Source organism: Gigantopelta aegis, chromosome 4, assembly GCF_016097555.1.
Source record: "Gigantopelta aegis isolate Gae_Host chromosome 4, Gae_host_genome, whole genome shotgun sequence".
Taxonomy (NCBI): Eukaryota; Metazoa; Mollusca; class Gastropoda; order Neomphalida; family Peltospiridae; genus Gigantopelta; species Gigantopelta aegis.
In genome coordinates this window covers 19,894,967-19,907,212 of record NC_054702.1, presented here as the reverse complement: position 1 = coordinate 19,907,212, position 12,246 = coordinate 19,894,967, and the positions used below count along the sequence as shown (strand labels likewise).

Here is a 12,246-nt window from a genome sequence, read left to right as displayed (position 1 = left end):
CCACAAGTATGAACAACTTAATAGCAGTTTAAGGTTTTGAACTAATTCTAATTCAATTCTAAAAAGATGGTAAGAGATTCCAAAAAGATAATAAAGTTGGTGGCATTAAATACTTTAATAGAAATATTTAACAAGCAGTGATATAAATTATTTAATAAGAAAGGAAGGAAATGTTTCTTTAATGATGCACTCAACACATTTTATTTACGGTTATATGTCATCGGACATGTGGTTAAGGACCACATATATATTGAGAGAGGAAGCCTGCTGTCGCCATTTCATGGGATACTCTTTTTGATTAGCAGCAAGGGATCTTTTATATGCACCATCCCACAGACAGGATAGTACATACCATACCTTTGTTACACCAGTTGTGTATTTAATAAGATACCTGGATACAAGCCTTTAACACAAAAATTGTGTCAGTTATTTTATGAAGTGTAGTTTACTTACTGAAATCAAACTCTTCTTGGAGTATGCTGTGAGAATCAATTGACATCCTTAACAGATTCTAGAAAAAAAAAGAAATTGAACACATCTCAAAAGTGAAACAAAAATCTGTAAAAGAAAATATTTCTAATTCTTTGCTGGTAATTTTTTCTTTTTAAATAATACTGGTGCAATAAAAAAAATAAAAAAAAATAAAATAAAGAATTTGTTCCATCTATCTTCACATCCTCATATCGTTTTTTTAATAGTGTGAATTCACTTCCTAATACAAACCATTGTTAAGATTAACTTCTCAACCTCATTCCTAAAAACCTACAAACTTTCTGCTCTTATACAATTTACTATATGTACCTCGTGCTTCACACAAGAAAGTTTACATGGCCTTACATGGGTCTTTCCCAAAAAAATATGATCGCTGTGTAGATGGCCAGCCATCATTAGCTGAAGCTATACACAAGGCTGCTGTATATATAGTCACTTCTGTGTTCAAGTCAAAGATGGCAGCTGCCATGGTGGTTGTATTTTATGAAATCATCTTTGTATGCAATATTTAGCACAATGTGTGTATAGTAGTCGACTAGACATAAGTGCAAGAAGATTCTTGCAAAGATGGCGGTCGGCTGTGCTTATCAAATGAGGAGAAGTGATCAAAAGAATCATAAACAATTATTATATTATTTATTGGATTTGGATCAGATAACATCACTAAATAAATTGACAGCTCATGGCTTTTTTTTTCCTAGATTAGTGTCAAAATATTGTATAAAAGAATATGTAGATTATGCTAACCCTCCATCCATCATTATTAAGTCTGGTCTTCAGAAGGTGCTGCTCAGGAATGTAGGGGTTCCAGTACACTGCCAAGTTTTCCAGTCGCAGAAGCTGAAATATATTTCTTTACATTACTGACTAAAAATACTACATGTATCTACTTTTTAACAATTTAACATTTAAAAAAACAAAAACAAAACCTTGTATGTGTTCCCTTGAGATAACCAGATTTCTCTTGGGAAATAAATTTGTTAATTTATTAAAATATCTTTTTTAAATTGAAGATGTTTTTATATGAACAGTTGACACTGCCTGATAATGATATTCAACTATAACTGTGACTATTTTCTTGTAGTTACCTAAAAATAAAAAGAAAGAGAAGCAAGGGAAGTATTAAAAAACACACAAATAATTTAAAGGCCAAATCTTAATTATTTCAAAATCATTGCTGTTTGAAAACATTCATGTACACAACAATTTCTGCTATAATATCATCTTAAAAATTTATTTATTTATTGCTAAATACAAAATAAGCAAGTATTGGAATTGGCCAACAGAAAGCTTATATTGAGTGAGGCTTCTCCAAAAATCACAAAAATATAAATATTTTATTATAAACCAAGATGAAAGAAATAGATATTGATTTTATTGCTTTTAATTGCTAACAAACATAATTCAAGAAAATTGGAGAGAGAAGAAGTTTGTTTTGTTTAACGACACCACTAGAGCACATTGATTAATCAATCATCGGCTAATGGATGTCAAACATTTGGTAATTCTGACTTTAGAGTCATTAGAGGAAACCCGCTACATTTTTCCTAATGCAGCAAGGGATCTTTTATATGCACTTTCACACAGACAGGATAGCACATACCACAGGTTTTGATATATCAGTCGTGGTGCACTGGCTGGAATGAAAAATAGCCCAATGGCCCCACAGACGTGGATCGATCCCATACCGACTGTGCATTAAGCGAGCGCTTTACCACTGGGCTACGTCTCACCCAAGAAGAGAGAGAGAGAGTGGAATACTGTGAGACAGGAAATGTTAGGGAGCATAAAATATTAGTGAATTTAACAAAGCCATACAAAACACTAATATTTTATAAAGCTAAATCTAGACTTACAAGAAGACAATGTTTACATGCTACTGATGACAGCATGCATATTACTGCAAGTTTCTATTTAATTTAATTGTCTGTAAGCTGAATAACATTAAAATATATCAAATGTATTGTTTCGTCCTATCCTACAACCTAAACTTGCTTTTTTTAAAGTCTGACAATGATGACTTTGCTAAACTTTTTATGTCTCTAATATATATCTTTTTTGGTGTTCGCTAAATTTGAAGATCATTAATATTTTATGATTTAAAGTAGATATTCTTAGAATACTTAGAACAGGAGAGAAGAAACTGGTGAATGGTAAGAGCGAATGACAAGTACAAGGAAGGAAATGTTTTATTCAATGACGCACTAAACACATTTTATTTACAGTGTTATGGAAGGAAATGTTTTATTCAATGACCCACTAAACACATTTTATTTACAGTGTTATGGAAGGAAATGTTTTATTCAAGTTGAGACCCACTAAACACATTTTATTTACAGTGTTATGGAAGGAAATGTTTTATTCAACGATGCACTAAACACATTTTATTTACAGTGTTATGGAAGGGAATGTTTTATTCAACGACGCACTAAACACATTTTATTTACAGTGTTATGGAAGGAAATGTTTTATTTAACGACGCACTCAATACATTTTATTTACAGTTATATGACGTCAGACATATGGTTAAGGACCACACAGATATATAGAGAGAAAACCTGCTGTCGTCACTTCATGGGCTACTCTTTTCTATGCACCATCCCACAGACAGGATAGTACATATCACAGCCTTTGTTACACCAGTTGTGGAGCACTGGCTGGAACGAGAAATAGCCCAATGGGGCCGCCGACAGGAATCGATCTTAAACCGACCACGCATCAAGCGAGTGCTTTACCACTGGGATCTTTTATAAGCACCATCCCACAGACAGGATAGTACATATCACAGCCTTTGTTACGCCAGTTGTGGAGCACTGGCTGGAATGAGAAATAGCCCAATGGGGCCGCCGACAGGAATCGATCTTAAACCGACCACGCATCAAGCGAGTGCTTTACCACTGGGATCTTTTATAAGCACCATCCCACAGACAGGATAGTACATACCACAGCCTTTGTTACGCCAGTTGTGGAGCACTGGCTGGAATGAGAAATAGCCCAATGGGGCCGCCGACAGGAATCGATCTTAAACCGACCACGCATCAAGCGAGTGCTTTACCACTGGGATCTTTTATAAGCACCATCCCACAGACAGGATAGTACATATCACAGCCTTTGTTACGCCAGTTGTGGAGCACTGGCTGGAATGAGAAATAGCCCAATGGGGCCGCCGACAGGAATCGATCTTAAACCGACCACGCATCAAGCGAGTGCTTTACCACTGGGATCTTTTATAAGCACCATCCCACAGACAGGATAGTACATACCACAGCCTTTGTTACGCCAGTTGTGGAGCACTGGCTGGAATGAGAAATAGCCCAATGGGGCCGCCGACAGGAATCGATCTTAAACCGACCACGCATCAAGCGAGTGCTTTACCACTGGGATCTTTTATAAGCACCATCCCACAGACAGGATAGTACATACCACAGCCTTTGTTACGCCAGTTGTGGAGCACTGGATGGAATGAGAAATAGCCCAATGGGGCCGCCGATGGGGATCGATTCTAAACTGACCTCTCATCAAGCGAGCACTTTACCACTGGGCTACATCCGGCCCCGATAAGCATAAAGTTCACCTTGTGCATAAAATTGGATGATGCCGCGTCTCCTTTCAGTGGATTCCACTTCGCGTCTGTTGAGTGGATGGCGATTTGCTTCAGCATGATGCCGCATGAAAACGGGTGGTCAGCGTTCGTGATAGTGTCTTCATAGCGGATGTGAATGTTCCGAATTGACAGCTGTAATAAAAAAAGAAAGTTTCTTTATTTTGGTTTGATTTGGGTTCGTGGCCATAAATCAGCGAGGAAAATTATGTTGTTAAATTTAAGCTAATTGTATATGTTTAAAATGGTTTCTTATGGTAGTGAAGCTTAGATGAAGAGAAATGTACCAGAGCTTCTACAATTGTTATAACAATCCACTAGCCGTGGGATCAGTGATTTAAAAAGTTTACTAGTCATATTAAAAATTCACTAGCCCTACTTGAAGTAAATAAAATTTTACTAATAGGAATAATTGGATGTGTCATCTAAAGAAGGAGATAGAGCTTAAAATCCCTTAGATTTGAGGGGAGGAAGGGGCAGAATATTCACATTTACAAAACAGACTTAAATGCAACACTTGACCAAAACAAATTTACTAGCCATCAGGCATGGCAATAGTAGTTATTTACTATCCCAACATTGAATATCACTAGCCATGGGAGTGGGACCACCATAATCTAGAAGTCCTGTGTACACAGCAATATATGTCATCCATGTAATTCTTGCCTATAGCAAGTCAAGGGCAGGATTTAGCTCAGTTGGTTGAGTGCTAGCCTCAGGTGCTTGTGTCGTAAGATCAAACCACTTCAGTGGATCCATTCAACTAATTGGGGGTTTTCTCGTTCAACCAGTGCATCACAACTGGTCAAAGGTCATGGTATGTGCTTTCGTGTCTGTGGGAAAGTGCATATAAAAGATCCCTTGCTGCTACTGGAAAAATATATCTGGTTTCCTGTCTAAGATTCTATGTCAGAGTTACCAAATGTTTGACATCCAATAGCCGATGATTTATTACTCAATTTGTTCTAATGGTGTAGTTTAACAAAAAATTTTTTTTTATCAAGTCAAATACTTTGTGACCTTGACATTAAAGCCTGAATCTAGATGTTGACCTTTAAAAAAAAGTTAGTTTGTTTTGTTTTTAATGACACCACTAGAGCACATTGATTTATTAATTATTGGCTAGTGGACGTCAAACAGTTGGTAATTTTTACATAAAGTCTTAGAGGAAATCTGCTACATTTTTCCAATGGTTATGTTTTATATACACTTTCCCATAGAGAAAACAGCACATATCATGGCCTTTGATATACTAGTCATAGGCACTGGTTGGGATGAGGAAAACTCCAATCAGGTTTATGGGACCACTGAGGTGGTTCTATCCTACAATAAGAGCACCTAATGCGAATGCTCTACTAACTGACCTCGATCCCAGCCCCAAAAGTAATCTGTGCAGGTACCAATATAACTATAGTACAGGCATCAAAATAACTATAGTACAGGCACCAAAATAACCATAGTGTAGGCATCAAAATAACCATAGTGCAGGCATCAAAATAACTATAGTGTAGGCACCAATATAACTATAGTGCAGGCATCAAAATAACTATAGTACAGGCACCAAAATAACTATAGTACAGGCACCAAAATAACCATAGTGCAGGCATCAAAATAACTATAGTACAGGCACCAAAATAACTATAGTACAGGCACCAAAATAACTATAGTACAGGCACCAAAATAACCATAGTGCAGGCATCAAAATAACTATAGTACAGGCACCAAAATAACCATAGTGCAGGCATCAAAATAACCATAGTGTAGGCACCAAAATAACCATAGTGTAGGCACCAAAATAACTATAGTGTAGGCACCAAAATAACCATTGTGCAGGCATCAAAATAACCATAGTGTAGGCACCAAAATAACTATAGTGCAGGCACCAAAATAACTATAGTGTAGGCACCAAAATAACCATTGTGCAGGCATCAAAATAACCATAGTACAGGCACCAAAATAACCATAGTGTAGGCACCAAAATAACCATAGTGCAGGCACCAAAATAACCATTGTGCTGGCACCAAAATAACCATAGTGCAGGCACCAAAATAACCACAGTGCAGGAACCAAAATAATCATTGTGCAGGCACCAAAATAACCATAGTGCAAACACCAAAATAACAAGTGCAGGCACCAAAATAACCACAGTGCAGGCACCAAAATAACCACAGTGCAGGCACCAAAATAATCACTGTGCAGGCACCAAAATAACCATAGTGCAAACACCAAAATAACCACAGTGCAGGCACCAAAATAACCATAGTGCAGGCACCAAAATAATCATAGGGCAGGCACCAAAATAACCATAGTGCAGACACCAAAATAACCATAGTGCAGGCACCAAAATAATCATAGTGCAGGCACCAAAATAACCATAGTGCAGACACAAAAATAACCATAGTGTGCAGACACAAAAATAACCATAGTGCCTGGTACCCCATACACAGGTTTATGATCCAATCATATGACTGTTTTACTATTATTAACATTTGTTTGTTTATCATGTATCTTTGAATAAAACAACCGATCCAAGTATGTCAGGTGTTGTTTTTACTGACCTGAATTTTGACGAGAACGAAGTTATTGACATTTAACCTCTTGGTAACTTGAACAACTATTCTCAACTTACTTCAGTGTAATCCATGCCTTAGTAGGTCAAGTACTGTGTTACACCGACATCAAAGCCACAAGTCTAGATTTTGACCTTTTAAAAGCCCTGGGCATGGTGGATGTTGTATAATCTTTGTCTCAATGAATGAATGAATGAATGTTTAACGACACCCCAGCACGAAAAATACATCGGCTATTGGGTGTCAAACTATGGTAATGCAAATAAATGTTGATGATCAACATCAATATAAAAATTCAAGACTTAAAAAAAACCAGTGAAAAGAACCGTACAAAAACACAAATACCACAGAATTTTACGAACACTGAACTTTACTCAAAACTTCAATTTTGTGCTGTATTGGCCATTCTCAAAGAGAATGTTACACCCCTGCACCACGGTGAGGTTACAGCACACGCAGGGGCTTTGTCTCAATGAAAATTAAACACTTTTTTAATGAAAGTAGATACTCTTATCCATGGATGTCAGCAGACTTCTTTTTTAACATAAGGATTATTGATTCCAAAAAACAATTATAAAAGTGCCAGAGTTCACCAGACATAAGTAATAGGGGTTAATTTTTGTATTGAATTAGTAAATTGTATGGCTAATATTTAATTTGATCAAAGAAAGGAACTTCAGTAAAGGGGCAAATATCACCAAATGGGAGTTCATTCACACAACCATTCTGAACCTCTCTGGAAATGCACACGACATATACCTTCACATATTGTCCACAATTACCTGTAGTCTGTTCACAAAGTTGGTCATAAGTTTCTCATAAAATCCTGGTTCTTCTTCTGTACTTTCAACTGAAAAACAAATTAATATATTTTTAGTTCATGTAACTCTGATAAGAGCTGTTGCAGGAATCATCATATGAGATGGGGAGAGGAGCAGGCATGTATGCAGGAATTTTAGCAGGGACAGGGTCTAGACTGTGGCGATCAAAGTTTATAGTGTGTGTGTGTGTGTGTGGGGGGGGGGGGGGGGTGGGGGGGTTGAGTCATACTTCTTTGTAGATTGAGCAGGGAGGGGTTTCAATCTCCAAAACCCTCCCCCTGCACACATTCCTGAGGAGGCAATCAATTTTAATTAATTAAGAAGAACCAGTAACAGATCCAGTGTGGGGATGGGTCTAGGTATATGATTTTACTTCAACCTCAACACTAACAGCCAACAATAAACCATTAACCTCCACCTTCTATACTGACAGGCCAAATAGCTGAAAAGATGCCCAGGGACCTGTTCCACGAAGCGATCTTAGCTCTAAGATCACCATAAGTGCATAAGGTTAAAAGTTTGTTTTGTTTAACAACACCACTAGAGCACATTGATTAATTAATCATCAGCTATTGGATGTCAAACATTTGATCATTATTACTCGTAGTCATCAGAGGTAGTTATGCACTTAACGGGGCCCAGGACAGTATGATTAAACCTGTTGGTGGGGAGGAGACAAAGATATAGTCAGTGTCAGTGGCATAGCGTGGGTTGCCAGCACCAGGGGCAAGGCAAGTATTGCGCCCCCTAACCAGTGGACCGTTAGCACTCCCAGAGTCCCTTCCACCTGTCCAGAATTTTGCGCCCAGGGCAACTGCCCCGGTGGCCCTGCCTACGCTACGCCACTGCTCCCCCACCCGAGGTGCAATGAGTCACATGATCAATTGTTCACAGTGGACTTAAATGGGTTTTTTTTTATTTGTCAACCAGTGCCCCGTGACTGGTATGTATCAAAGGTATGTGCTGCTCCGTCTATGAAAAAGTGCATATAAAACATCCCCATGCTGCTTTTTGGTAGTATCATATGTCAGACCTGGGAATATTTTGTTTAGTATCATGTTGTGATTCACCATGCAAGTTTCAGGGATCCCTCCAGAATTTTAAAACATTAAACCAGAAGTTACTAATCTATTTTTAAAATAATAGCAGCTGTTGCTAATCAAATTCTGACCACAAAATGTTCCCTGCATGTAGGCACCTTAAAGTCACTGATTAAACTACGTGCTGCAAGGTCATAAACCAAAACATTCCTTTCCTTTTTCCAGTTGTGTCATGTAAACATCAAGACAATTTCCTGCAAGTCCCATGACAATCTTAATTTCTCCACCGGCAAGAGAATAAATATTCATTATCTCGTCCACTTTGACTGGCAATCTCTCGCACAGTTCTGTAACTGTCACTCGGAATGCATGTGTGGGTGATTAGTCCCCATAATTCACCCAACTTACACTGTCAAGATGCTGTTTCCCAGAAACAAAAACTGATGTTTTCAGACAGAAGCCATTGGGTACAAATGACATTACAGCCCATGGGAACTAATCTAGTGGAGGGACATAATCTCTAGTGGGGGACGGGTCACTACTTCTAGTGGCGAGGCATAAGCTAATTTTTATCTTTACTAATAAAGAGTAGGTCAAAAAGGCCCACTGGATCACAAATCCCCCAACCAGTACTGCCCCAACCAGTACCCCACAGCTCAAATACCATGGTATGTGCTGTCCTGTCTGTCGGAAAGTGCACATAAAAGATTCTTTGATGCTAATGGAAAAAAGTGTTAGAATTATCAAATGTGTGACATCCAATAGCTGATCATTAATAAAGCAACGTTCTCTAGTCGTGTTTATATCCAATTAAGGTTCAACCATGCTGTCCTGGTTACACACCTCAGCTATATGGGATGTCTGTTTAGGACAGTGAGTTAGTTGTTAGTGAGAGAGAAGATGGTGTAGTGGTCTTACACCTACCCAATGAGTCATTAAAATTCGTTCTGGGTGGGAGCCGGTACTGGGCTGCGAACCCTGTACCTACCAGCCTTATGTCCGACTGATTACCATGACACCACCAAACTATACATCTTGGTGTATCTGGTAGGGGAGATTACTCCATGATGAGTTTTAGTTTGCATGGAGATATGATGATAAGATGTTACTACAATATATTGTAGTTGTGTTAATGGATAATGTATTGAATAATCAGTATTCATCTATTATCATAATAATGTACATTGTGTTACATATTAAATCTGTATTTTTTATTAATTTTTTTCTCTCTTTAGATAATACTAGTACACAGCTGGCATCAGTTACCTACAATACCTGTGTGTGGGTCTGAATAACTTCAAAATATATATAACAATCACAATGCCAGAAGTGTGTCCTTTACTCCAGTGGACCCATTTTACAGCTTTGCCAATGACATGTGTTGACCAATTGTTCCATTGTGTTGCATAAGCTTGTCAAAATAAGCATGCAACCATATGAAAACCAGTGACGTCTGTATCTATTGTGACATCTGTATCAGCTATTGTGACATCTGTATCAGCTATTGTGACATCTGTATCAGCTATAGTGACATCTGAATCAGCTATTGTGACATTTGAATTGGCTACCTTTTACCACAAAATACTCTGACCTCCACACGTGTGTGTAGGAATTTTAGCAGAGGAGGGTCTAGACTGTGCTGAGCTAAATTTATCATGCTCCCCTAGAAAATATATTGAAAATAAAAGAGATAATTTGCTTGAGCAACAAACGGTTTTTCGATTCCGAAACCCTCACCCTGCATACAGGTCAGAGGGGTGGAATGTAGCCCAGTGCTCGCTTGATGTGTGGTCGGTTTGGGATCGATCCCCGTTGGTGGGCCCATTGGGCTATTTCTCATTCCAGCCAGAGCACCACAACTGGTCTATTAAAGACTGTGGTATGTGCTATCCTGGCTGTGGGATAGTGCATATAAAAGATCCCTTGCTACTAATGGAAAAATATAGCAGGTTTCCTCTCTAAGAATAGATGTCAAAATTATCAAATGTTTGACATCCAATTAGTAAATCAATGTGCTCTAGTGGTGTCGTTAAACAAAACAAACTTTACTCATTATAGGTCAGAGAGGCAGGACCTAGCTCAGTTGACAAAGCCCTTGCCCTGCGGTGCTTGGATCATAGGATCAAACATCTCTCAGTGGACCCAGGGCAGGACCTAGCTCAGTTGACAAAGCCCTTGCCCTGCGGTGCTTGGATCATAGGATCAAACATCTCTCAGTGGACCCAGGGCAGGACCTAGCTCAGTTGACAAAGCCCTTGCCCTGCGGTGCTTGGATCATAGGATCAAACATCTCTCGGTGGACCCAGGGCAGGACCTAGCTCAGTTGACAAAGCCCTTGCCCTGCGGTGCTTGGATCATAGGATCAAACATCTCTCGGTGGACCCAGGGCAGGACCTAGCTCAGTTGACAAAGCCCTTGCCCTGCGGTGCTTGGATCATAGGATCAAACATCTCTCGGTGGACCCAGGGCAGGACCTAGCTCAGTTGACAAAGCCCTTGCCCTGCGGTGCTTGGATCATAGGATCAAACATCTCTCGGTGGACCCAGGGCAGGACCTAGCTCAGTTGACAAAGCCCTTGCCCTGCGGTGCTTGGATCATAGGATCAAACATCTCTCGGTGGACCCAGGGCAGGACCTAGCTCAGTTGACAAAGCCCTTGCCCTGCGGTGCTTGGATCATAGGATCAAACATCTCTCGGTGGACCCAGGGCAGGACCTAGCTCAGATGACAAAGCCCTTGCCCTGCGGTGCTTGGATCATAGGATCAAACATCTCTCGGTGGACCCAGGGCAGGACGTAGCCCAGTGGTAAAGTGTTCACTTGATGCGCGGTCTGTCTAGGATCGATCCCCTTCAGTTGACCCATTGGGCTATTTCTCATTCCAGCCAGTGCTTCACAACTGGTATATCAAAGGTTGTGGTATGTGTTATCCTGTCTGTGGGATGGTGCATATAAAAGATCCCTTGCTGCTAATCGAAAAGAGTAGCCCATGAAGTGGCAACAGCAGGTTTTCTCTCTCAATATCTGTGTGGTCCTTAACCATATGTCTGACGCCATATAACCATAAATAAAATGTGTTGAGCGTGTCATTAAATAAAACATTTCCTTCCTCTCAGTGGACCCATTCTCTGATTGGGTTTTCACCCATTCTAACCAGTGTCTCACAACTGGTATGTCAAAGGTCATGGTATGTGCTGCCCTACCTGTGGCAAAATGCATAACCATTCACGATAGGTCTGGGTGGGATACAGCTCGGTGGTTGAACTCAACTGACATGATATTGGTCACAAGAGAAATTTTCCTCAGTGGACTCGGCTTTTTTCTCATTCCAACCAGTTCCCTTTGAATGGTAAAGCCTGTAGTATGTACTGTCATGTCCACAGGAAATATATATAAAAGTCCATTACTAGTTTTTCAGTAGTAGTCTATGTGGTTGTAGCAGGTTTCCTCCTCTACTATTTCTGTCTGTCTGCCTGTCTGTGTCTGTCTGTGTATGTGTCTGTCTCTGTCTTTCTGTGTCTGTCTGTCTATCTGTCTGTCTGTCTGTCTGTCTATCGTCTGTCTGTCTGTCTTTCTGTCTGTCTTTCTGTCTGTCTGTCTGTGTCTGTCTGTGTCTATCTGTGTCTATCTGTTTCTACTGTAAGGAAATAGTTGCAAGTATTCAATCCATTATCTATTCAAGGATGGCGGATCATCCATATTTATGTATGATGCATTATGTATA

At 39.5% G+C, this 12,246-nt stretch overlaps 1 protein-coding gene across 1 annotated transcript in view; it reads right to left on the bottom strand.

Moving 5' to 3' along the window:
* Positions 1-12,246, bottom strand: part of LOC121369658 (vacuolar protein sorting-associated protein 13A-like) — a 184,805-nt gene that overhangs the window by 118,392 nt on the left and 54,167 nt on the right. Inside the window, exons 6-9 of the mRNA XM_041494703.1 lie at positions 7,446-7,513; positions 4,067-4,228; positions 1,240-1,332; positions 454-511 (exon numbers count right to left, since the gene is read on the bottom strand). Coding sequence (XP_041350637.1) covers positions 454-511; positions 1,240-1,332; positions 4,067-4,228; positions 7,446-7,513 — 381 coding nt within the window. The remainder of the gene's footprint in view (positions 1-453; positions 512-1,239; positions 1,333-4,066; positions 4,229-7,445; positions 7,514-12,246) is intronic.